The following is a 26,549-nucleotide window of genomic DNA, read 5'->3' on the forward strand; positions in this document are numbered from 1 at the left end:
ACAGAGCACCCCCCAATCACAGTCACGGTTTTGAGTAAAGCCTCGTTCTTGTAGCATGGCCACCAATCAGTAGCTGGGTACCGGGAGGGGCGGGGCTTTAGCCATAGCGAGGCTCGGCACGCAGTACCGGTGTGTAGAGGAAGATGAGCGCGGAGAAAAGGATAAAGCGGGAGGCGGAGGAGCCGCTGGAGGTCAGGAGAGGTGAGGACAGCCTTCAGTGTACGGCTTACTATGGGGGCGGCCTGCAGTGTGCGCCTTACCATGGGGTAATGTCGTGTACGTGGAGGAGGAGTGCACGTTGTTTATAGCGCCCCTCAAAGGTTTATGGAGGCTCTTACACTCACGGTGCTCTTGTGTGAGAGGCCAGGATCCTTCTACATGATTCCTCCCAGAATCCTCCATTGCAGGGCCTGAGTATGGCCAATAACAAACCTCTTGTATTAGAGTGCCCCCAGTCTGGAGGAAGGAGCACAGGGGGCACCCCTGGACAGCAGCATTGTCAGTCTGGGGGGTGTTAGATGGACTATCAGATTAAGATACGCTTACAAATTGAAGCCAAAGTCCAGCCCACAAGTTTTAAAACTAAAATATGAGCAAAACTCCAATGGGGGTCAGAGGGGTGCAATTACTTGTGCTCTCGGGTGACCCAGAATTAGCCAAAAGCTGGCTGTCAGAGCTGCTTTAGGTTCTGGAAGAATCCCAGCCATCTTGTCGGGATGCACCCGGCTGTCTGATGGCTGGCTCCAGATCCCAGAACGTAGCTAAGAGCCAGAGCCAGCTGCACCCTTCCCCTTTCCAGCCTGATGCTGCCATGAGCACTAGAGAGGCAGAACAGAAGTGCCCCCCACTCCAAGCTGACCCTGAACTGAGAGGTCATGTGATCACGCAGTTCTCAGGCTTAGAGCCAACGGGGGAAAGCATTGCTGCAGCATAGAGATGAGTAGAATTGTCTTGTTTTTCTGCATGTGGACCGCAGCTGCAGGATAAGCAACTGTACGCCGCTTAGCACATTGGCAAACCCCCTGGGGCGTGCTACGGCGCCATCGTATAACCACTGTGTCCAGTGGATGCAGCAGATGACTGTGCTCGGTACAGCGTGCTTACTATTGTGAATGGCCCACAGCTATCACATGGTACCTGGGCCAATCGCAGCACCCTGAACCATGTGATTAGCTGTAGTCAATCGCTAGGGCTGCACGATATTGGGGAAAAAAGAACATTGCGATATTTAGTTTTCAACGATGTATATATTGCGATATTTCTCTGGGTGGAATGCAGAAGACGGATTAGGCAGAGTCGGGACTCACAGTTGTGGTAGGCGGTATAAAAACACAGCCCGACATGACATCTGTCCCACACGTTCCCTCTGCCGCCCTGGAGCTGACATGACATCTGTCCCACACGTTCCCTCTGCCGCCCTGGAGCTGACATGACATCTGTCCCACACGTTCCCTCTGCCGCCCTGGAGCTGACATGACATCTGTCCCACACGTTCCCTCTGCCGCCCTGGAGCTAGTTCTCTTGACAGAGCGGTGAGCGCGGCACAGCGAACCAATCACGTGAGTAGCGGCACAGGGAACCAATCAGATGGGCAGGCACGCGTGATTGGTTAGCTGTGCAGCTGATCACTGCTGAACGTGTGGGACGGCTGCCAGCACTGTGAGTCCTCTTCCTCCCCCCGAGTCCCGACTTCTCCCTGCCTAATGGTAAATATCGCGTCTTCGGCGATATGAATATCGCCCATGCCCGCAGAATGATAGTCGATATCATATCGACTATCGTTCAGCCCTATCAATGGCAGATCATAATCGTAAGCAAGCTGTCATGAATAAAACCATTCATGACCGTTAAAGCTATTGCTTATAACCGTGATCACCACGGTTGTAAGCAATACCTGTGTAAAAAACAAAAAAAAAAAAAAACCCCAACCAACAATAATTCTGGCTCTCACAGACTGGCTACATTTTGTGCTCATGAGGTACACAGATCAGTCCTGTCATTCTAAGAAGGTGCTCCTAAAGACAATTCTTTATGTGTATAAAAGACACCTATCCACAGAATCTTTCTTCCATTCAAACCTCACCATCATGGGCAAGACCAAAGAGCTGTCAAAGGAGGTCAGGGAGAAGATTGTAGATCTGCACAAGGCTGGAATGGGCTACAAGACCATCAGCAAGAAGCTTGGTGAGAAAGAGAACTGTTGGAGTGAATATTCGCAAATGGAAGAAATACAAATTAAGCATCAATCGCCCTCAGTCTGGAGCTACATGCAATATTTCGCTTCATAGAGTAAGGATGATCATAGGAAAAGTGAGGGATCAGCCCAGAGCTACACGGGAGGAGCTTGTGAATGATCTCAAAGCAGTTGGAACCACAGTCACCAAACAAATAACTGGTAACACAATACGCCACCATGAACCGAAATCCTGCAGCACTCCAAGGTCGCCCTCCTCAAGGAGGCACATGTACAGGCCTGTCTGAAGTTTGCCAATGAACATCTAAATGATTCAGAGAAGGATTAGGAGAAAGTGCTGTGGTCAAATGAGACCAAAATTAAGCTCTTTGGCATTAACTCGTTCCGCCATGTTTGGAGGAAGAAAAATGCCGGCTATGACCCTAAGAACATCATACTTACAGTCCAGCACAGAGGTGGAAACCTTATTCTTAGGGGCTGTTTCTCTGCTTATGGTACAGACCGACTGTGCTGTATTGAGGGGCCAATGGATGGGGCCATGTATTGTAAAATCTTTGAGAACCTTCTTCCCTCAGCCAGGACTTTGAAGATGGGTCTTCCAGCATAATGACCCAAAACATACAGTGCCTTGCAAAAGTATTCAATCCCCTTGGCATTTTTCGTGTTTTGTTGCCTCACAACCTGGGTCTAACATGGATTGTTTGAAGATTTGCATCATTTAATTTACAGAACATGCTCACAACTTTTAAGATGATTTTTTTTTTGTTTTGTTTTCTTTTATAGTGAAGCAAAGAACAAATAGGACAGAATAACAGAAAAAGTCAATGTGCATAACTATTCACCCCCCCTAAAGTCAATACTTTGTAGAGCCACCTTTTGCAGCAATCACAGCTCCAAGTCGCTTTGGATAAATCTGAGCTTGCCACATATTACCACTGGGATTTTTGCCCATTCCTCCTTGCAAAACTGCTCCAGCTCCTTCAAGTTGGATGGTTTGCGCGTGTGAACAACAATCTTTAACCTCCCTGGCGGTATGATTATGTCAGGAATTACATACCAAAAGCGGTACAATTCTTTTCATGGAAATTTGGCGTTATGTATTATAGGCCTACAATTCTTAGTAATTAAGAATTAAGGTGATTCCTACACTTTTAAAAGCTAGAAAATCTACTTCCAGGAAGATATACCATCGTACTTGGAAGGCCTACATTGTTTGGTGTGAGTCTCTTGGGGTTCACCCTCGCTCATTTTCGGTGACTTGGATCTTGGCTTTCCTCCAGCAGGGGGTCGAGCAACGTTTTGCTTTGAGTACCATCAAGGGCCAGGTCTCAGCCTTGGTGATTTTCTTTCAACGTCCGTTGGCCTCGCACTCCTTGGTGCGTACCTTTCTCCAGCGAGTGAGACACTTGGCTCCCCCTGGTGCATTCTCCTTTGCCGCCGTGGACCCTAAATTTGCGGTTGTCAGTTCTTCAGAAACCTCCCTTTGAAAATATTCGGGAGATTCCTCTGCCTACGTTGTCCCAGAAGGTGGCCTTTTTGGTGGCTATTACTCCGGCGCGCGGGGTGTCTGAGCTGGCAGCGCTGTCTTGTCATTCACCTTTTATCTAGTGGTTCTTCAACCATGTCCGTCGTTCCTTCCAAAGGTGGTCTCAGATTTTCATCTGAATGAAGACATTGTGTTGCCTTCCCTGTGGCCTAAGCATCCTAAGGAAGTTGTCTTGCATTCCCTGGATGTGGTATGGGCAATAAGGGTGTATCTGGCAGCTACAGAGTCATATAGGAAGTCAGACTCACTGTCCTCGCCAATGGACCTCGCAAGGGGCTGGCTGCTTCTGCTGCGACCATTTTCAGATTGATCAGGCAGGCTGTGGTTCAAGCTATTCTATTAAGGGTCAGGTTCCTCCTTTCCCTGTCAGGGCGCACTTGGGTGCTTAGTGCCTCCTGGGCCTTCCGTCAGGCGTCAGTAGTGCAAGTTTGCAAAGCTGCCACTTGGTCGTCTGTGCACACATCCACAAAGTTTTATAAAGTGGATGTACTGGCATCTGCGGATGCTTCTTTCGGCCGCAAAGTTTTGCAGGCTGCTGTTTAGAGGATTTATCCTTTTGAGGGTTTTTATTTTTTTTTTCTCAGGTGAGCTCCAGTTGTTCTCAGTTGACCTCCAAGTTACCTGGTTGGCTATGTTTAGCCTTTGGGAAGTTTGTTTTCTGCTGTTCCCACCCCCTCATGTTTGACACTGCTTTGGGACATCCCTACGGTCACGAAGATGAAGAGCTGTGTCCGTCAATGAATGAAAGAGAAAATGGGATTTTTAACTTACTGTAAAATCCATTTCTCTGATGTTCATTGATGGACACAGCACCCGTCACTCTTTGGAGTTGGGTTTTTTCATCTGACACTGCTTGTTACAAAACTAAATACCTATAGCAGGAAGTGGGGAGTATACCCCCAGGGACTGCCCCGTAGGCATGCTCAAAAAGATTTTCTCTGCCTAGTGTCCTACTCCTGTATGGGGCAGCATAACGCTACGGTCATGAAGATGAAGAGCTGTGTCCAATGAAAGTCAAAAATCCCCTTTTTGGTTTTTATTTTTTAATTTTTTTTGTAGATTTGCCGGTTTTACCATCTTTTTATTTAACATGCATCTATGATTCTCAAGCCCCTGTATTAGCTTTTAACACTTTGGAGCCTTTCACTGATGTCTATATAGAGCCATGATGCATTGGTACAAATTATTTTTTGCTCTTTCAGTTTCAGGAAAATATAGTCGCAGCGATCATGAAGACAGACGTAGCCGCCATTGCCCATACCTAGACACTATTAACAGGTTTGTATACTAGGAGAATAGGCTCTCAGGCGCTGTTTGCTCATTAAGTCTCATCTAATGATTTCTTTTCTGCTTTTTTTTTTCAGGAGTGTGCTGGATTTTGACTTTGAAAAGTTGTGTTCTATTTCACTGTCTCACATCAACGTATACGCTTGTCTGGTGTGTGGCAAATACTTTCAGGGTGAGTGACACGGTTGGAGTATTACTGAGCATGGGAATGGGTAGATGTAAAGAAAAGTGTGTAATTTATGATTGTTTCTTGTCTTTAGGTCGGGGGTTGAAGTCTCATGCATACATTCACAGCGTCCAGTTCAGTCACCACGTTTTTCTGAACCTGCACACATTGATGTTTTATTGTTTGCCTGATAATTATAAGATCATAGACTCGTCATTGGAGGATATCACAGTAAGTATAGCAACAGTAATATTATGTGTATGTGAAGGGGGTGCGCAAAATAGTGGTTAAAGCTGCAACCGATATTCAGTGCCAGATGAATACAGATAATAATTGGAAATAGTGGGGTGCGCTAAAACAAATATAGGAATCCAACAGAAATACAATAGTCAAATTATATATGTAGGATATAGGGTGCATGATATAATTCAAAAGTCCATAATGAATAAATCGTAAGTGTCCATAGTGATGACTTCAAACTGATAAACGTGAAGAAACATTCTTGAACTTCAGATGTGAAAACCCACCACCAGGTGAAATTCCTCCTTACCAGATGGAAATAAGGTGCACACAAAACACAAATCAACTGATGACCACCGACTAAATTGCTTCCAATCTCCAAGTAAACCACCCAAAATGGTCTCTTATGCCCCATACACACGTGCAGATTATCTGCAGACTTTTGTCTGCAGACTTACCAAAACCATATAATATGAGGTCAAACCTAAACACTTTCAATTTGTATGCAATCCGGCAGGCCCTTGCACTACATAGAAAAGGTAAGTCTGCAGACAAAAGTCTGCAGATAATCTGCACGTGTGTATGGGGCATTACCAAACAGCAGATAGTAAGCGCTTGTTTTTCAGTGATATCCCCTACTTCCTCCGCTGTCTCCAGCCCACAGCAAGGCGACTCTCAGACCACAAAGCCGATGACTCACAAGCACAGGACATGAAGAACAAAAGCAGACAATAGTGTGATATCTTCTACACAGTTTAATGAATAAACAGCACTTACAGGAGATGATTGGTGAATCAGCATAGATAGAATTTTTGCAGGAATTTCTTAAGGTAGCTCGTGTCCGGCTGCAGCACGGACCACAAGCTACCTTAAGAAATTCCTGCAAAAATTCTATCTATGCTGATTCACCAATCATCTCCTGCAAGTGCAATACTGTTTATTCATTAAACTGTGTAGAAGATATCACACTATTGGCTGCTTTTGTTCTTCATGTCCTGTGCTTGTGAGTCATCGGCTTTGTGGTCTGAGAGTCACCTTGCTGTGGGCTGGAGACAGCGGAGGAAGTAGGGGATATCACTGAAAAACAAGCGCTTACTATCTGCTGTTTGGTAAGAGACTATTTTGGGTGGTTTACTTGGAGATTGGAAGCACTTTAGTCGGTGGTCATCAGTTGATTTGTGTTTTGTGTGCACCTTATTTCCATCTGGTAAGGAGGAATTTCACCTGGTGGTGGGTTTTCACATCTGAAGTTCAAGAATGTTTCTTCACGTTTATCAGTTTGAAGTCATCACTATGGACACTTATGATTTATTCATTATGGACTTTTGAATTATATCATGCACCCTATATCCTACATATATAATTTGACTATTGTATTTCTGTTGGATTCCTATATTTGTTTTAGCGCACCCCACTATTTCCAACAGTAATATTAGCCTTTATAGCCTTCAGTGTTGTAGTATTTACAAAGAAGATATCTAAAGGTGCACCAAACAGAAATTTTGGTACTGAAACTAAAAATTCAGGATGCACTTGGCCGAAAATGACGGGTTGTGTGTTTTTTTTATATATATATATATATCTAGAAATTTTTTTTTTTTTGTATAGGATTGTATTCAACTTTTTAATAGCATGAATTCAAATTAATATGAATTTTTCTGCCTTTATCGGCACCTTAGTGCAAGAATAGCTCAAGAAAAATGCATCCCTTTTATATTCTATGTATGTCTTCACACTGGTCCATTGCACTTCCGTTAGTGGTGTTAAAAATCTAGCTTTTTGCATTTTTGGTAAAAAAAAAAAAAAACCCACCAAAAAATGCAGTAATTGAGGCTGCGGTTTTTCGACCTTCTTCACTGAGACGCTGCCAACGGGGAACTGGCTCCCGCTTGTGGTGGCCGGGAGTATGACAAGCAATCATAGCTGCTGCTGTGGTGCTTTAAGGATTTTCCACTGCCTGTACTCAATGCCCGCTCATCTTCTTATCATGAGGAGGAGAGAAGGAAGTTTTTGCAAGTTACTTCATCTGGCGCCCTTTGCTTAAAGGTAAGTTTGCAGGGAGTGTGATTATTATATTTTATTTTTTTGTTTAATATTTTAAAAAAAATTTTTTTATTATTTTTCATCATCTCCCTGCTCTGCCATGCCACACAGCCAACGGACCCTTTCACACTGGCTTTCTGATCAGGTCCGCCTGTCATTTTTTCAGGTGGACCTGATCGGACCCTGCAGTCTCCTCTATGGAGTGGCAACCCGCCGCCATCCGATCCTTTCCGCCAAAAACAGACGGATGGTGGTTCTATTTACCATCCGTCCAGTGAATCGGATTGGATGGCATCGGATGGAAACGAAACGGTCCGTTTCCATCTGATTGCCCCATAGAGTAGAATGGGCTGTGTCTGCATAGCAGAGCTGACAAAGACCTGTCATCCATCTGCTCAGCAGGGATCAGCAGAGAGATCCCCACTGAGCAAGCGGATTCTGCTTAGCGTAGGCGACCGTGTAAAAGGGGCCTAAGGTAGAATATGGATCTCCTATCGCCCCCACCTTGCTGCACTTCCCTAGTGAGCCGCAGCCCATCACACAATCAAGCCCCGTACACATGGGCCGAATGCCGAGCAACATCAGCCAGCTCAAAAAAACTGTCCGCCATTTTGACCCGTGTGTATGGCAGCTGAGCCAGCTTCTGTCAGATGAGTATGCTATAAAATCAGCACTCTCAGCCAATCGCTGTCCCCCTATCAAAACACAATAGCTCAACAGGGAAAATCGCTGTACTAACATCGGATTGTTAGTACAGCGGCTCAGACCTGAGCGGTTAGTTTTTTTCGTTAAACCTGTTGGGTTGGAACAAATTAAAAAAAAAAAAAAATGATAGTGTGTACAATGCCTATTATGTTTGGTTCTAGTCGTCTTTATGTGTAAATTTAGGATCGTTATTTTCGTCATAATAAAATAAAGCTTTGTTGTTAAAAAAAAAAAAAAAAAAAAACTGGCTCCTAACTTTTTTTGGCTCCTAGATTCCAAGCAAATTTGTCAAGCACTGATCTACCGGTCACCTACAGCTCTGTAATCCGTAGGGAGTGTGTTGTTGCTGATTACCATACTGTAGTGTAAAATGTAGTGGAATTTTTTTTCTAGAATAAAATGTGTACGTGCCAGTATGTAGGAGGGCTCTTCAAAAAGTTTCTGCACTTTTTATTTAAACTTTTTATTAAAATTTAAAAAAATGACTAGTCACCTTCCTTTGCGATAAATTTTTCCCAGTAATGTGACACTCTCGGACACGACCAATTACTACTTCTCCTGACCTCACCATTTCCAACGAAAATTTAAAAGTGCGGAAACGTTTTGAAGACCCCTCCTATGTCTGGCGCTGTATGCTGGCTCTCCAGAGCACCCCTGGAAATACAAACTTTTCCATAAGTCAGAGGATTGCACGTCTCCACCTTTTCAATGTGTTGTACATACCTCATATCGTACACCATTAGTTGAAATACACCTTTATTCCTTTTTTAGCTTTATGGCCCTGTCTGTTCCTCACATTTCTCTTGTTTTCCTGCAGTATGTTTTGAAACCAACATTTACAAAAACCCAGATCAGTAATCTGGATAAACAGGCCAAGTTGTCCAGAGCATATGATGGAACCACCTATTTGCCAGGCATTGTGGGGCTCAATAACATCAAAGCTAATGACTATGCTAATGCTGTTCTGCAGGTAAGAATTTTCAAGAAAATGTTTTTTTATGGGACTCCACCTTACCCATTCTTTTGTTGGTTATATGCTTATTAAGGAAGAACTTCAGTTTTTCCTCAGCAAAAAAACAGATGCATTGTGCTTGTAAATGAATTACAACCCCACTGTCAGTTTGTGTGTAACTTGCCTCCTTTAACTGTATACTAGGGATGCACCGAATGTTCGGCGGCAGAACATTATTAGGCCGAAAATAGAAAAAATAGCACTTTTGGTGTTCGGCCGAATAAGTCAAAAGGCCAAATAATTTTGTGCCGAACAATAGGGCTGAACGATAGTCGATATGATATCGACTATCGTTCTGTGGCCGTAGGCGATATTCATATCGCTGAGGTCACGATATTTACATAGGCAGGGGGAAGGGACTCGGAGGAGGACAGGAGGACTCACAGACTTCCGTGAAGCCGGGACACTTCAGCGGTGAGCATACATACCTTACTCACTCGTGCACTGCAGCCCGCCCCACACATTCAGTGAGTCTTACTCTCCTCCCTAGTTTTTTCAATGGCACATTCAGGAAGCCAATCACACCGTGATTAGCTGCACAGCGAACCAATCACGCGTGCCTGCACACCTGATTGGTTCCGCTGTGCCGCTACTCACGGCGTGATTGGCTTCCTGAATGTGCCATTGACTAGGGAGGAGAGTAAGACTCACTGAATGTGTGGGGCGGGCTGCAGTGCACGAGTGAGTAATGTATGTATGCGGCTGTGCTCCTTTCCAGGCTCCTACTAGTCCACCTCCAGCCTCCTACTACCACCACTATGAGAGACTGTATAATCTGATCGAGTCCACACTGACTGACTGTCACTGAGTAATTGATGTTACCATATTAACCCTGACCTGCCCAGTGCCCTGTATCTGCAATTAAAATTTACAAGGCTGCCTGCATGCTTCCTGATTTCCATTCCCAGCATCCTTCCCAATCCCTACAGTGTCACTAACATTAACCCTATGGTACAAGGCTGCAGTGTGCACTGAATCCCATTCCCTACAGTAACATTTAGGGAGAGAGAGAGACATGAGAGGACGAGAGAGAGAGAGAGAGACATGAGAGGACAAGAGAGAGGACAAAAAATTGGCAAAATAAATGTAAAAAATGCGAAACACCGCGTTCGGTATTCGGCCTTCGGCCAAGCATTTCATTATTATTCGGCTTCGGCCAAGAATTTCATTTCGGTGCATCCCTACTGTATACAGCAGATTTCGGCATCAGTGATGTCACTCCTCCTCTTCCTTGCTGAATTTCAGAGTTCTCGGACTTCCTGTATCCTTCCTTTTTCAGTCCTGATACTACATGTCCCATGATCCTTTGTCTCTGTAGTTTCAGGGTAGGGTATGGCAGTCACTTGTATCAGCTGTGGGAGTTGATGTGGGTGGGTCCTAGGGTTAGTGTGCGAGTTTCTGGGCCTTTGTGTGGGTGGTGAAAGGATTTAATGTCATACCTCTTCCTGTGTCATTCCTGTCTTGCAGCATGCCAGAGAATAAGGGCTTTCTGCAAGACTACAAAGGAATGGCTATGGAAGGTTATTATAAAGGTGTTTTCCTTCATATGTAAGTTAATCACTTCACAGAGAGCACAGCTCTGGGAGGGCAGGATCTGAGGGGTGGGACTCTCCCTGTTCTGGTCAGCATACTTAACTGGGCAGGATTGAATTCTAATTGTGATCCATTCAATCTTACCCAACAGCAGCACAGCTAGCTTTCAGAACAGGCTGTGTATGAACGTGTTTCTTTCTTGAATAATGCTGTGATCTGTGAGGTGGGACTTGGGAAGTTTGGACTCTTCCTGTAGGTGTGACTGGGCGGGATTGAATGATAATTAGGATGTATTCCATCCCTTCCACCATCAGAACTGTGAAGGAAGTTACATCATTTGCAGAGTCTGAAAGACTACAAAAGGGAGTGTTAAAGACTCTAGCTGCTGAAGGAAGTGGCTGTGGAAGGGGCAGACTCTATCAGCAGGATATACAGAGTGTCACATGGTACAAAGCCACAACTAAATCTAGAATATCAGAGGATCTGTAGACAACAGATTAACATGGTACAGAGTTATGATCTATGCTGGGATTGATTATTCCATTCAATTCTAGTTAAAAAGTTGGAATTCAGATTTATTTTGTGTCCTTAAGTTGGCTTTCATCCCCAAATGTTTCCTATTTTCCAGTGGCCAAATGAACCAAAAGTGGGTAAAAGGTGAACTAAACCACATCAGAGTCACTATAACTTGTATTGTCTGGTCACTTGAAATCTGAAAATGTTAGTGTGAACAGTAAAAAAAAGTACCATTCTAATGCTACTTTCACCGATCTCACTCAACATGACATGTAATGAACTGGTAAAGATCATATAAGGCTAAGTTCATACTGGAATTAAAAGCGGGCATTTGAAGGGCGTTGAATATGCCCCTCAAACGCCTATGCAAATGATACAATGGACAGCACACTGTGCTATTTACATTATCAAAACATGAAAAGTTAGCGTCGCTTTAAAATTGAAGCCTCATGTCAAGTCAGGAGGCATTTGAAGGCTTTCAATGCCTCCCATTTAAGTCAATGGTAATGCTTTGCAAATCCTGGCAGGCAATTGTGGGGCATTGAAATTAGTTTATTTCCTGTAATGTCACTTTCCATTGTGGAGTAGTTTTAACGCACCTTACTACTCTTTAAACGCTTCAAAACTGCGCATAGGGTGTTTGGGGAGTGTTTTTAAGTCCTCATTAACGCTTGTAAAACGCCAGTCTAGCGCCCATTCTAATGCTATAGGAGCATTTGTTAAGCGTTATAAATTTTGCCAAGTGTGAACAAGCCCTAAACAGATTGTCGGGCTACACTGTGCTACAGAATATGGCAACCGATTTGTGCACACAATGCCGATAACCAAAACCTAAGGCAGTAATGTAAGATGGCTTTGGCTGTGCGCCCCACCCGCAAGAGAGGTCGCAGAGACGTGTTTCACCTCTAGTGGGCATAATTGATAAGCTGCCTCTAAGATTAAGCACACTAAGGGGAGGAACATCTGAGGGACCTCTCCTGCTGATGGAGAGCAGAGCTGAAGCCATCTTACATTACTGCTTTAGTTTTGGTCACAATGAGTTGATGTCCTGTGTGCGATCGATTTTTGCCATTTTTCTGTGGCAGAAACTTTTAGTGATTGAAAGCAAGAAAATTGCTTAGAGTGTGGTCAGCTTTACTACTCACTCTACATTTTAATAGAGAATGAGCTGGGAATTTTGATTTTGTTTCCCTGTTCCCTGCGGACTACTGAAGGCTTTGTGGTAACCAGAGACCTCAGAATATATATTATTTTTTTTTTCTAGGCATTATCCAATGTGCCCCCATTGAGGAACTACTTCCAGGAAGAAGAAAATTATAAAGACATCCAGCGCCCCCCTGGAGATATAATGTTCTTGCTGGTTCAGAGGTTTGGAGAGCTGATGAGAAAGCTGTGGAACCCCAGAAATTTTAAAGCCCATGTTTCTCCCCATGAAATGCTGCAAGCTGTGGTTCTGTGCAGCAAGAAGAAATTCCAAATCACAAAGCAAGGTGAGACCAATGTGTTGTTGGCGCAGGCTTTTCTATTCTGATACCTGCAATTTTCAAGAATGGTTGTACAAGTAAAAAAACGTTTTTTAGGGTCCCTGTGGTGTTTTTCACAATAACAAACTCGCACACAGTGGGGTTGATTTACTAAAACGAGAGTGCAAAATCTGATGCACCTTTGCAAAGAAACCAATCGGCTTTCATATATATATTTTTTTTTTTTTTGTTAAAGCTTAATTGAACAAGCTGAAGTTAAAAGCTGATTGCATGCTAAATCTTGCTTTGCCACCTACAAAACCTTTTTAATTTCGTGAGTCGGAGAGAGACATGCATCATGATTTTAATGAGACTCTGCTTGACCACCTGTACCAGTTGACCCATTCCAGCTCTCTTGATACGAAAATGCAAGAAACAAATTATAAGCTGTTAACACGCTGATATAGGTTGGCAATGATATACCCCTTTTTCTGGTTCCTGTTGAAGGAACTTTGGTCAGCGTGGCTCTTTCATACATATTTGGTGGGAGTGCCCAAAGCTTTGTCCCTTTTGGTCTGATATTCGATCCCAAATAAAAATTATTTTGGGTATTGATATCCCTAACCTATTGCATGTTCCTACTATCCCTCTTAGCCACTATAAGAAGTGTGTTTTGCCCCACCTCCTTAACGCATCTAGGCATTTAATCCCAAGGTTCTGGAAGAACCCCCAAGTTCCTAGCCAGCAGGACTGGGTGAGGTTGGTGACCTCCATTATGGAGGCTGAGAAATATGAATGATTTCATTCTATTTGGTCAGTTTGGATTCCTTATAGGGCAATCAGGGTCACAACCCCCTCTAATGCCCCCTTTCACCTCCCCCTGCTAGGTGCCATCCTGTTACAGGCTGCCGTATGATCTGCTATTCAGATTCCTCCTCCTAGTCTGGTATTATTTACACTCAGTTTACATATAGGGCATCGATCTTTGCACCTGGGTTTAGGTTTCTTGTTTTCCTGTAAATGTCAATGGTTTGTTCTATTCGTATTGGTTTAGTTCTTTTGTTTGTTTAATACAAGCATATGCCTATATCTCCACTTGGCTGCCCGGGTGAATGCAGTGGTAGTTGAGGTAGTGGCGCGGTCCCCTTCATACTGGTCCTGTTGGCACATTTTCAGCCTGGACTAATCACCTGAGTCACCTTCTGGGAAACAACAACACTTCAGTGCATTTATGATAAATATTTGTCTCACTTGCAGGTGTCTAGTTGCGTATTTGTCATGCTGTGCTCTGTTTGCACCGTACTATATAGTTCACACTCCCTGTATATGTTCTTTTGCTCTCCTTTTCTTTTTAATGTGCATTTTCTCTTTGTGTCCTTTCCCTGTGTACTTTTTATTATGTATGCAGAAATAAAGATAATATATTTATATATTTTGTTATAAATTAAAAAGGAAAAAAAAAGCCGATTGGCTACCATGCACGGCTACATCAGATTTTGCACTCTCTGGGTTTAGCAAATCAACCTCAAAGTTTGCATCCGAATGGCTTGCTGCTTCCAAATTAGGCACCTAGCTGTGTCAAGAGCAGATTCATTTTTGGAGCCTGTTTAGGGCTGACATTCCTTCTCTATTAAAACATTAGTCCTCCACTTGTTTGTTTGCACAGTTCCAAGCAGAAAGTGAGGGAGTCTGAAAATGCTCTCCATAGGCCTCCCTCTACATCACTAGCATCAGTGAGCATACAGGGTTTATTGTTGAAAAAAAAGCAAACAATTAATTATTGCAAATAAATACAGCCTTTTTTTTTTTTTTTCTTCTTTATTCAGTGTGGTTAGGATCAAGGGTTTTTTTTTTTAATCCAAATGTATTGTCAAAATTATCTAATTTTCCAACCATGTACAGTATATCACACCTGTCTTATACCTGTATCTGGCATAATTTTTCCAAGATCTGTATGTTGTAATAAATGTTGTCATATGTTACAGGTGATGGTGTGGATTTTCTTTCTTGGTTCTTAAATGCCTTGAACTCTGCTCTTGGGGGTGCCAAGAAGAATAAGAAAAGTAAGTCGCCACTTTTCCAATGCGTACTGTGGTCTGTAGTAAAGATTTGCGGTTCTTATTGGCTCACTTTCATTTAACATAATGTTTTCTAAATATTGAATATTGCATTACATGACAGAAAATTTTTTAGTATCAGAATTGATGGATGCAGAATACTCAGTTTAGTGGCTCTAAAGGGTTCTTTATCCCAAGAGCATTGTTAAAGCGGTATTCAAGCAAAAATGTATTAAAACGCAGCTTACCAATAATGTGGTGGCTGCGTTTGGTTTTCTTTTTTAGACGTTTTCCCTTTAGTTTCACCTGGGGATCCAGCCTGTAAAGCTGGCCATAGATGGAGAGATTTTTCTTTCCTGCCACCACCGGTAGCAGGCAAGAAAATTGCTAGATTTCCCCATCAACATGGACTGTGTTGATGGGGGAATCCCTCCCGTGGAGCCATTGTGTTCTTCCAGCAGGAGAAGCCCTCCTTGGCACGAGAACACAGTGATTATTGCTAGCAACTATAATAGCAACTAGCATTAATTGCATGTAAAATCTGGACAGGCTGGTTGTACCCAAGTTGATTGATTAATCAACTTGGGTACATTTAGCCTGCCCATGCGTGGTTCCCTGCTGAACCAGCCGAGATTCGAATCATCTATGGCCAGCTTTAGTCTGTCATTTTTCAACTTCCTTTAACAGACCAACCTGCTCGAACAAAGCAGTTCGGGCTTTGAGATAACCATTTAACACTGACAGCTGTGCTTACAATGATCAGCCTTTAATAACCACTTCCCGACCGCCGCAAGTACATTTACTGCGGCGGTCAGCCCCTCCTGGGCAAAGTGACGTAGTACTACGTCGCTCGCCCAGGAGCCTGTAGGGGGCGAGCGTGCGCCGCTGGATTGACGCTCCCGCTCGTTCACGGAGGTCCCCTCGTGAGTGGCCGGCGGCTCCGATGTCAGCCAGCCACTGCCATCTCCCGCCGGAGAGGGAGAAAGGCAGGCGGCTGATGTAAACAAAGCCGCCTGTCTTTCTCCCTGGTGTAACAGCAGAGATCATACGATCCTGCTATGTAGGATCGTATGTCTCTGTGGTTACATCAAAAGCCACGCCTCTCTAGTTAGAAGCACACCCCTAGGGACACACTTAACCCCTTGATCTCTAATAAAGTTAACCCGTTCCCTGCCGGTGTCATTTTTACAGTAACCGTGCATATTTATAGCACTGATTACTGTAGTAATGTCACTGGTACTCCCAAAAGTGTCAAAAATGTTAGGGGTCCGATCTGTCCGCCGCAATGTCGCAGTCCCGCAAAAAAAAACGCAGATCGCCGCCATTACTAGTTAAAAAAAAAAAAAAACAATAAAAATGACATCTTTCCTTTTAGTTAGTAAACTCAAAAACTTTTTTACCAAAAATATGTAGCAGAAAACAAATTGGCCTAAAATGTTAAAAAGTTTTGGAAATTCATGGGACCCAGATCTGATAATATTTTTCCAAGTGGAACATTTTTCATTATTTATTATAGTGTTGACCCTGGCGATAGATTGGGCAATTGCCAAAGGTTGAGGGCAGTTGATGGGTATGTTCATATAGTAACTGATGGTATTTTCAAAAAATGTATTTTCTCTTACGTCCTCCGACAGTCGCCGCCCACTCACACAGTCTTCACTTATGGGGTATTGACTTCCTCTCCTTAGGAGTAGCTAGGCAAAAGACTTGTTAAAACAAAAGCATTTACATAGACACACCCATGGGGGCTGTCCCACTGGTCCAATACCCCTCCTGCAATAGCCATCCCAACTCAGTTTGTCTTCTGCCTAGTTCAGGAGTAGTCAGGATTCCCTGTGCTGAGGCTACAGTCTCTCTTCTTCTATTTTATGATTTTATTTTCTAAAATTTTAATTTTTTCTTTGCATTACTAGCTGTTTATTTTGTCAGCGTTAGTCGGATCTTCGGATGAAGACGGCGTTTGCGGAGCTGGGAATCGGACTGGCCGTCCTGGTTCTCCAGGACTGAGGGTCAGATGGAATCCCAGCCGCCATCGAGCTTTTAATAGGCTATGCGTTTGCCCTGGCCTCAAAAACGACCCATCCCTGTCCTCAGGGATGCAGCCTTGTGAGGTGGCTACCTCACCGGACACATGCACGGTTCGCCCGTGTGCTCCTGGTGTCCTGCGTTTTTGGCTGACGGCACTCCCCTGCCATCTGAGGGTGGGCGGTTTTCCGTTTGATATAAGGCACCCCACGCCATCGGGTACAGGTAAGTACACTCTGTGTGGGGCCTCTGTCTGGGGTCGGCAGTCCTGTGTGTCTGTGGTGTCCCCTATGTCTGTGCGTTTTGGGCTCCCTGATCCCGGTCCCCGCGGGGGTTTTTCTCTCACAGCCAGCTCTGTGGGGGGTTTTGGGGGATCCCTCTCCGGTGTCACTTGAGGGTGCTTGGAGGTACAGACACCTGCGGCGACCGCTGCGGGGTTAAAAACCGCCGGTCCGCCATTTTAGGTGTGGGCAGCATGTCTGGCTTCACTGTGGGCGCTTGTATAGCATTGTATGTAGTGTCTTTTGGCGCCTTGTGTCTTGTGTGTGGCAATGATCGTTCCGAGCACATGGCGGCCATTTTGCCGAAGCCTCCCATTGCTTTGCATAGGCATCCATGTTTCCGTGGCCCGCAGCCTCCGTTCAGTCTCTGCAGTGACATCACTTCCTTCCTTTACTCAGGAGCGACCGAAAGAGCTGGTAACACTCTTGTGGGCTCTGTTCTGCTGTCCTTTCTTTTCCTCCATTGTGCAATCTTCCTGGCTTCAGTTCGTCCCTGCGGGGGGTCTGTGTTCCACAGTATTGTAGCGGTGTGCTGCGGGGTCCGCGGCGCTCTTAAAGGGCCAGTACTATTTTCTTTTTGCAGTGGAATCCCAGGACAGCAAATTCCCTCCAGCCTTGGTGGGGGATTCCAGTTCCTCTGAATCCTCTACCCTGACTAATTTGGCCGCTGTGGTGGCGTCTTTGGTGTCCAAAATGGATGTGCTGATGTCTGAACGTGCTGCTAGAAAAAGGCCTAGGATTTCTTTTTCTTCTGATTGTGACATGGTTGCTGCAGGTAGCGTGCCCCTTTCAGGGTCTCGCTCTTCTCAGGACCCACTGGAGTCTGAGGGGGAGGCGGAGGTTGCAGGGGTGGATGAATCCCCCCCTGCGATGCTCGAGGAACATGCAGCTATGGATGCGCTGATTTCTGCCATTAAAGAAACACTACATTTAGAGGATGAGCCCAATCCTCCGGGCATTGTGTCCTCTTTTGGTACACACAGGACCCGCAAGACTGCGCAGGTTTTTCCTTGTCCCGCTGAGTTTCATCACACAGTGAATGAGCAATGGCGCAATTTAAAACACACCTTCACGGTGCCTAAGAAGTTTCAACTTCTCTACCCTTTTGCGGCGACTACGGTTGCACGCTGGTGTGTGGCTCCTCAAGTGGATCACGCTGTGGCCAGATTAAACAAGGCTACTCTGGTTCCCACCGAAGATTCTCTGGTGTTTAGGGATCCTACGGATAGGAGGATGGAATCCCTTGCCCGCCATGGCGGGTTCCATGTTAAAGCCTATTTTCGCTTCGGTCATGACGGCTCAGGCAGTGGCGGATTGGACTAAGGTGCTAAGACGCACTCTCGTGGCTGATTCGCCCCCCTACAGTGGAGGTTTATCAAGGGGTCATGTATTTGTGCGATGCGGCCTTGAATGAGGCCCCATTGGCTGCACGCCTGTCCAGTGTCGCGGTGCTTAACCGTCGACTGATATGGTTGAAAAGCTGGTCGGCTGACCAGAAATCCAGAAAGACGGTGGCTGACATTCCTTATGCGGGGTCTCGCCTGTTTGGGGAATCCCTGGATGAATTGCTTAAAGGAGTCACTGGGGGCAAGAGCACTCTTTTGCCCCAGAATCCTAAGGGCAAGTTTTTCAGCGGCAAGCGGGGTCCCACCTTTAAACCTACTCAGGGATCCTTTCGTGCCTTTAAGACACAGTACAAGGGGAAACCCTTCAAAGGCCAGGGTGGCCAGAAAAAACCCTGGGCCGGCAAGCAAAAATCTGGCCAAGTGGGTACGAGGGGCTCGGTCCGCCTCTGCCTGAAGGGGCGCCCTCACCCGTTTCAGGGGTGGGGGGACGTTTGCGCGCTTTCCTCCAACCTTGGCTGCTCCGAATTCCGGACAGGTGGGTTCAAGAAATCATTCGATCAGGGTACAAGAACGAATTCCTTTCGCGTCCGGCGGACAGATTCTTTCCCTCAAATCTTCATTTGACCCCAGATCGGTTGCAGGATTTTTTTCGAATCTGTTCACTGTGCCCAGAAAGGAGGGCAAGGTGCGTCCGATTCTGGACTTAAAAGCTCTGAACCGCTTTGTGCGTGTTCGAAAGTTCCGCATGGAATCTCTTCGCTTGGTGGTGGCCTCCCTGAGTCCGGGAGAATTCCTGGCCTCTATCGATATGAAGGATGCGTATCTACACATCCCTATTTTCGAGGGTCATCAGAGGTTTCTCCGATTCGCTATCGCGGAGGATCATTATCAGTTTGTGGTGTTACCTTTCGGTCTCGCTTTGGCTCCAAGGGTCTTTACCAAAGTGTTGGCGCCTGTTGCGGGCACAGGGCATTGCGGTCTTGGGTTATCTGGACGATCTCCTGTTAAGATAGAGTACCAGTCAGGGCCACAACGGTCCAGACTCTCCAGGAATTCGGATGGACCATCAACGTTCAGAAGTCGACCTTGTCTCCTTCGGTTCGTCTCCCATATTTGGCAATGGTTCTGGACTCTGCTCAAGCAAAGGTGTTTTTACCGGAGGACAAGCTCCGGACCCTACAGTCTGATGTCAGGTCCCTCAGGGACCACGAATCCTCGTCACTCAGGACCTGTATGCGGTCCCTGGGGTTGATGGTGTCAGCCTTCGAGGCGATACCATTTGCACAGTTTCACATGCGATCTCTCCAAGCGGAGATCCTGGTCAGGTGGGACAAACTACCTCAGTCCTTGGACTTGAGAGTGTCTCTGAGTCGCCAAACCAGAATGGATCTCTTGTGGTGGCTCCAGTCCCCGACTGTATCGGAAGGAAAATCCTTCCGGCCGTTACTGTGGACGGTGATCACCACGGATGCCAGCCTGTCGGGCTGGGGTGGCGTCTTGGGCAACCTGTCTGCCCAGGGCACTTGGTCGGAGGAAGAATCCTCCCTCCCGATCAACATATTGGAATTGAGAGCGATCAGACTATGCCTGCTCCACTGGTCGTATCATCTGCAGGGCTGTCCTGTACGGGTGCAGACGGACAATGCCACTGCGGTGGCTTACATCAATCGCCAAGGGAGCACCAGGAGTGCCCAGGCGGCCCAGGAAGTGACCAGTATTCTGTCTTTGGCCGAGACTCATGTCTCGGCAGTTCATTCTGGGTGTGGAGAATTGGCAGGCCAATTATCTGAGCCGCCAGACCCTGGACCAGGGGGAATGGTCCCTGCACCCGGAGATATTTCAAATGCTGTGTGCGAAGTGGGGATCCCCGTATGTGGATCTGTTCGCGTCTCGGCTAAACCACAAGGTGTAAAGGTTCGTGGCAAGAACGCGCGATCCTCTGGCAGACGCCTCAGACGTGTTGGTGGTGCCTTGGCATCAGTATCATCTGATATATGCCTTTCCTCCGATTCAGTTGTTGTCCAGGTTCCTTCGCAGGTTGGCCTCGGAACAAACGCTGGTGATTCTGATGGCGCCGGACTGGCCACGCCGGTCCTGGTACGCGGACATCGTTCACCTGGCAGTCGAGCCTTCGTGGCGGCTGCCAATACGGGAAGATCTACTGTCTCAGGGACCGATCTTCCATCCTGCTTTACAGTCGCTGGCTTTAACGGCTTGGCTGTTGAAAGCCAGGTCCTGAGAGACAGGGGTCTCTCCTCGGAGGTCATTCCTACTTTAATCCAAAGCTAGAAAAGCTTTGTCTGGTAAGATTTATTACCGTACATGGAAAGCTTATTTTGCCTGGTGTGAGTCCAGGGGCTTCTCTCCTCGTTCTTACTTGGTGGCAAGAGTGTTGGCTTTCCTCCAGTCTGGTGTGGACCAGCGCCTTGCGTTGGCCACGATTAAGGGCCAGGTGTCTGCACTGGCTAGTCTTTTCCAACGTCCTGTGGCGTCTAATTCTTTGATTCGCACCTTCATTCAAGGTGTGCGTCACTTGGCCCCTCCTAGAAAGGAGTCCTTACCTCCATGGGACTTGAACTTGGTTCTGTCCATGTTACAACATTCTCTGTTTGAAAACATCAGGGAAATCTCGTTGCCTCTGCTGTCTAAAAAGGTTGCCTTTCTTGTGGCGATCACTTCTGCTCGCAGAGTGTCGGAGTTGGCGGCTTTGTCTTGCCGCTCCCCTTACCTGGCGGTTCATAAGGATAAGGTGGTCTTGCGACCTTACCCGTCCTTTCTTCCAAAGGTGGTTTCGGATTTTCACCTTAATGAGGACATTGTTTTACCTTCGCTCTGTGCGAATCCTAAGCATCCTAAGGAGATTGCCTTGCACTCTTTGGATGTTGTCAGGGCGATCAGGGTTTACCTGTCGTCGACTGAATCCTTTCCTAAGTCGGATTCTCTCTTTGTCCTTCCTGAGGGACCTCGGAAGGGTATGGCTGCGTCTGCGGCGACCATTTCAAAATGGATCAGACAGACGATTGTACAGGCCTATTTGTTGCAGGAACGGGTACCACCCTTCCCTGTCAAGGCGCACTCTACCAGATCGGTGAGTATGTCCTGGGCTTTCCGGCATCAGGCCTCGGTGGTCCAGGTGTGCAAGGCTGCGACTTGGTCGTCAGTGCACACCTTTTCCAAATTCTACAAAATTGGTGTTCTGGCATCAGCGGACGCCTCCTTTGGCCGCAAAGTTCTCTGTGTGGCAGTACCATACATAGGGGACCCTGTTTTTTGTGTGGTCCCTGGCTGTTGGGGTTGTTGACCCCCTTGGTTATTTGCTTTCCTGGGTTGTTGCTCCTGTTGAGCTTTTGTGTTACCCAGAAGGTTCCCTTGCTGTTCTTGTAAGGTTCCTTTCTCATTGCATTTTTCCACCCCTCATGTCTACACTGCTTTGGGACATCCCCATAAGTGAAGTGTGAGATAGTGGGCGGCGACTGTCAGAGGACGTAAGAGAAAACTGAATTTTTGTAAAATCTTACCGTAAAAATTCCTTTCTCTGAGTCCTCCAACAGTCGCTGCCCCCGCCCCTCTTTTGGGGTTTTTATACATTTAACTGCTTACTACCAAACTAAGTTGGGATGGCTATTGCAGGAGGGGTATTGGACCAGTGGGACATCCCCCATGGGTGTGTCTATGTAAATGCTTTTGTTTTAACAAGTCTTTTGCCTAGCTACTCCTAAGGAGAGGAAGTTAATACCCCATAAGTGAAGACTGTGTGAGTGGGCGGCGACTGTCAAAGGACTCAGAGAAAGGAATTTTACGGTAAGATTTTACAAAAATTCAGTTTTCCTTTTATAGGGAAAAATGTGCAGTGAAACAAAGCATAGAGAATGTCTAGTTTAGAGGTTCTTTATGGTGGCTTTATGTTGTACCAGATCTACCAAATTGGATTAAAAAACGCCTTGCAATCCCTCCAAATACAACTTTATTTTTACCTTTGTTTTTTCCTAACCTTTTATTATTCTTTTTTTCTACCTGCTCTCTGGTTGTATAACATCCTTTTTATAATATAATGTTTGGTCATTTTTTTTAAGCTGGATGTTTGTGTCTTTCAGCAATTGTAACAGACGTGTTTCAGGGACAGATGAGGATTTTCACCAAGAAGTTGCCCCATCCTGATTTGGTAAGCTGAAACCACAGAATTTTGTTAAATGTATAGGCAAATAGATTTCGATGTGTTGGGGTTTAACAGTACACTGAAGATAGGTACAGGAGATAAAGGCAATACTTTAATTTATTTATATATACATATACATATATATATACATATATATATATATATATATATATATATATATATATATATATATATACACAGTGTATGTGTGTGTGGGTGTGTGTGTGTATATATATATATATATATATATATATATATATATATATATATATATATATATAATATACACACACACACTATCTCACAAAAGTGAGTACACCCCTCACATTTTTGTATATGTTTTATTATATCTTTTCATGTGACAACACTGAAGAAATTACTGTGAGTATACAGCTTGTAAAACAGTGTAAATTTGCTGTCCTCTCAAAATAACTCAACACAGCCATTAATGTCTAAACTGCTGGCAATACTCAATAGTGAGTAATGAAGAGAGATAACACCACTCAGGCCAGTCAAAGTCCACGATTCAAGGTGGGTGCTGAACCTCGGCTCGCCACCAGGAGAATTATAAAAGAAGAAAATGGTTGCACACCACCACAGAATCCAATGAAGAAAAGTTCCTTTATTCCCATAAGTGGTACAAGGTACAGCAGAGTAAGGACAGTAGACACGTTCCACATGACTGCTACGTGCTTGTTTACTACTGTAGTGAACAAGCACGTAGCAGTCGTGTGAAACGCGTCTACTTACCTACCCTGCTGTACCTTGTACCACTTATGTGAATAAAGGAACTTTTCTTCATTGGATTCCGTGGTGGTGTGCAACCATTTTCTTCTTTTAAACAATAGTGAGTACACCCCTAAGTGAAAAGTCTCAAAGTGTCAATATTGTGTGGCCACCATTATTTTCTAGCACTGCCTTAACCCTCTTGGACATATGGAGTTCACCAGAGCTTCACAGGTTGCCACTGGAGTCCTTTTTCACTCTCCATGATGACCTCACGTTGCTGGCGGATGTTAGAGACCTTGTGCTCCACCTTCCATTTGAGGATGCCCCTCAGATGCTCAATAGAGTTTAGGTCTGGAGACGTGCTTGGCCAGTCAATCACCTTTACCCTCAGCTTCTTTAGCAAGGCAGTGGTCGTCTTGGAGGTGTGTTTGGGGTCGTTATCATGTTGGAATACTGCCCTGCGGCCCAGTCTCCAAAGGGAGGGGGGATCATGCTCTTCTTCAGTATGTCACAAGTAGATGTTGGCATTCATGGTTCCCTCAATGAACTGTAGCTCCCCAGTGCCCATGACACTCCCACCACCTTGATTGACTGTAGGCAAGACACACGTCTTTGTACTTCTCATCTTGTTGCCACCACACACGCTTGACACCATCTGAACCAAATAAGTTTATCTTGGTTTCATCAGACCACAGGACATGGTTTCAGTAATCTATGTCCTTAGTCTGCTTGTCTTCAGCAAACTTTTGCAGGCTTTCTTGTGCATCATCTTTAGAAGAGGCTTCCTTCTGGTACAACAGCCATGCAAACCAATTTAATGCAATGTGCAGCGTATGGTCTGAGCACTGACAGGCTGACACCCCCCCCCCCCCCCACCCTTTCATCCTCTAAAGCCATGCTGGCAGCACTAATATGTCTTTCTCTTACGTCCTCCGACAGTCGCCGCCTCTTCATATTCGTCACATATGGGGTATTAGACTTTGCTCCGAAGGAGTAGCTAGGCAACAGAATATGTTAACAATAAAGCTTTAACATATCCCACCCTCAAGGGGTGGTCCCCTCAGTCAATACCCTCCTACTTCCTGCAACCATATCTCAGTTTTAATGTCTAGCTTGTCAGGAGTGGCTGGCTCTCTCTGTGCTGGGACTTTCTGTCCCAGACTCTTTCTTCTTTTTAATATTTTGTTTGAGTTTCTTCTCTCTACCTTTTATTAGCTGTTATTTTGTCAGCGTTAGTTAGTTCTTCGGACGGAGAGGATCATGCGGACTGGGTCTCGGGCTGATCCCCCTGGTCGCAGGTCGTGGGTCAGTGGCTTCCCAGTCTGCCATCGAGCGTTCAGCCAGGTAACGCTCCTGGCATAGTGAACGACCCATCCCTGTTCGGTGCAGGGATGATTGGTGAGGTGGCTACCTCACTGGACGCTGTGCGGTTTCTTAACCCCCATTTTGTGCGTCTTGAATTGCGACTCTCCCTGCCTCAGGTGCAGCGGCTTGTTCGCCTGTGCGGGTTCCCCACGCCATGTGAGGTAAGTGTATTTATGTGGGGACCTGTCTGTCTGGGGGGTGTCAGTCTGGGACTGTGTAACCTGCCTCTATTCACACTGCTTGTCTCCCTATCTCTCGGCTGCATGCTGTGGGCTGCAAGGGGGGGGGGGAGCTGTGTGACACTGTGTGTGTCAGGCTGGGCAGTGTGAGAGCTGTGTGCTGTGGGGCATGTTTTTTCTTGACATGTTTGGGCATATACAGCGATCGCTGCGGCGATCTAACATGTATCCTTATATTGGATTGTAATATGTGTTTTAATGCACTGTGGAGCGGCGTTTTCGGCGCCAAACGACGCCATTTTGCCTGCACCCGCTCCGGCCGCATGGTTTACATGCATGGCGGCCATTTTCTTGTAGCCTCCATAGGCTTACATAGAGCGCCCTGGCAGCATCACTTCCTCTTTCCAGGAACACCGATCGAGGCAGCAGCAGCGGCGAGGGTCTCCTCAGGTTTTATCCTTCTGTTCTTGCTATCCATTGCCTGTGTTCAGTTTGCATATTCCCTGTGGGGGTCTCATTGTGCTTGAGTGTGGTGCGGTGGGCTGCGCTTGCCGCGCTTGCAAAAAAGGGGCAGTTAACCCTTGGTTGTCTGGCATTACAGGGGCAATGGATTCTCAGGAGGGCAAATTTCCTACAGTATTGGTGGAAAGCCAGGGGACCGCTGTTTCCCCCCCAGGGGGGGATTTAGCCACTGTTGTGGCTGGCCTTGCTGCTCAGGTGCAAATGCTGGTGGCTGCTCAATCTACTAAACGGCCCAGAGTTGCTCTGTCCTCTGATTCTGAGGGTGAAGGTGATGGGGCTGTTCTGGCAGGGACCTCCTTATCGGGGTCCCGCTCCTCTCTTGATCTAGTGGGGTCTGAGGTGGAGGCTGAAGTTGAGGGGGTCGATAATTCTCCCCCTGGCTCGCCTGAAGAGCTTGCAATCATGGATGAGTTGATTGCTTCCATTAAGCAAACGCTGCGTTTGCAGGACGAAGTGTGTCCCCCCGCTGCCTTGGCGGCTTATGGGACGCAGAGAAAACGCAGGACGCCGCAGGTTTTTCCCTGCAATGCTGATTTTCAGCGCACCGTTAAGGATCAATGGCGCGATCTGCGCAAACCTTTTGCAGTACCAAGTAAATTCAAGCTGCGTTATCCTTTTTCGCCTGCCACTGATGAACGGTGGTGTGTGCCTCCACCAGTGGATCATGCAATTGCGGTTTTGAACAAAGCCACTGCGATTCCTGCAGAGGGTTCCCCTATTTTCCGTGATGCCACGGATAGGAGACTGGAGTCTCTTGCCCGTCATACTTATTCTGTTACGGGTTCTATGCTTAAGGCTCTGTTTGCTTCTCTCATGGCGGCCCAGGCGATCGCAAGTTGGACGCAGATGCTTAGGCGCGTCCTAGTGGCCGATTCGGCCTCGGCGGCGACCCTGGATATGGTGGATCAGATCCACCAGGGTGTCATGTATCTGTGTGATGCGGACCTGGACTTGATTCCGTTGGCTGCACGTGTGCACAGCGTGGCGGTGTTGTCTCGCCGCCTGGTTTGGTTAAAATGTTGGTCGGTGGACCAATCTTCACGTAAGACCTTAGCCAATCTGCCTTATGATGGGTCTCGCCTTTTTGGGGAGTCCCTGGATGTGTTGATTAAGGGGATCACCGGGGGTAAGAGCACTCTCTTGCCCCATTTCCCCAACGCTAAGGGGGCTTCTGGGAAGAAGCA

At 46.2% G+C, this 26,549-nt stretch overlaps 1 protein-coding gene across 1 annotated transcript in view; it reads left to right on the top strand.

Moving 5' to 3' along the window:
• The first annotated feature begins 52 nt into the window (after nucleotides 1-52).
• The window catches only part of USP39 (ubiquitin specific peptidase 39), a 54,453-nt gene continuing 27,956 nt past the window's right edge, over nucleotides 53-26,549 (top strand). The window contains exons 1-8 of the mRNA XM_082257005.1: nucleotides 53-201; nucleotides 4,943-5,018; nucleotides 5,105-5,199; nucleotides 5,288-5,424; nucleotides 8,999-9,151; nucleotides 12,507-12,732; nucleotides 14,691-14,768; nucleotides 22,509-22,576. Coding sequence (XP_082113131.1) covers nucleotides 144-201; nucleotides 4,943-5,018; nucleotides 5,105-5,199; nucleotides 5,288-5,424; nucleotides 8,999-9,151; nucleotides 12,507-12,732; nucleotides 14,691-14,768; nucleotides 22,509-22,576 — 891 coding nt within the window. The 5' untranslated portion in view covers nucleotides 53-143. The remainder of the gene's footprint in view (nucleotides 202-4,942; nucleotides 5,019-5,104; nucleotides 5,200-5,287; nucleotides 5,425-8,998; nucleotides 9,152-12,506; nucleotides 12,733-14,690; nucleotides 14,769-22,508; nucleotides 22,577-26,549) is intronic.

Source organism: Pelophylax lessonae, assembly GCF_965119305.1.
Source record: "Pelophylax lessonae genome assembly, chromosome: 4".
In the NCBI taxonomy this organism is placed as follows: domain Eukaryota; kingdom Metazoa; phylum Chordata; class Amphibia; order Anura; family Ranidae; genus Pelophylax; species Pelophylax lessonae.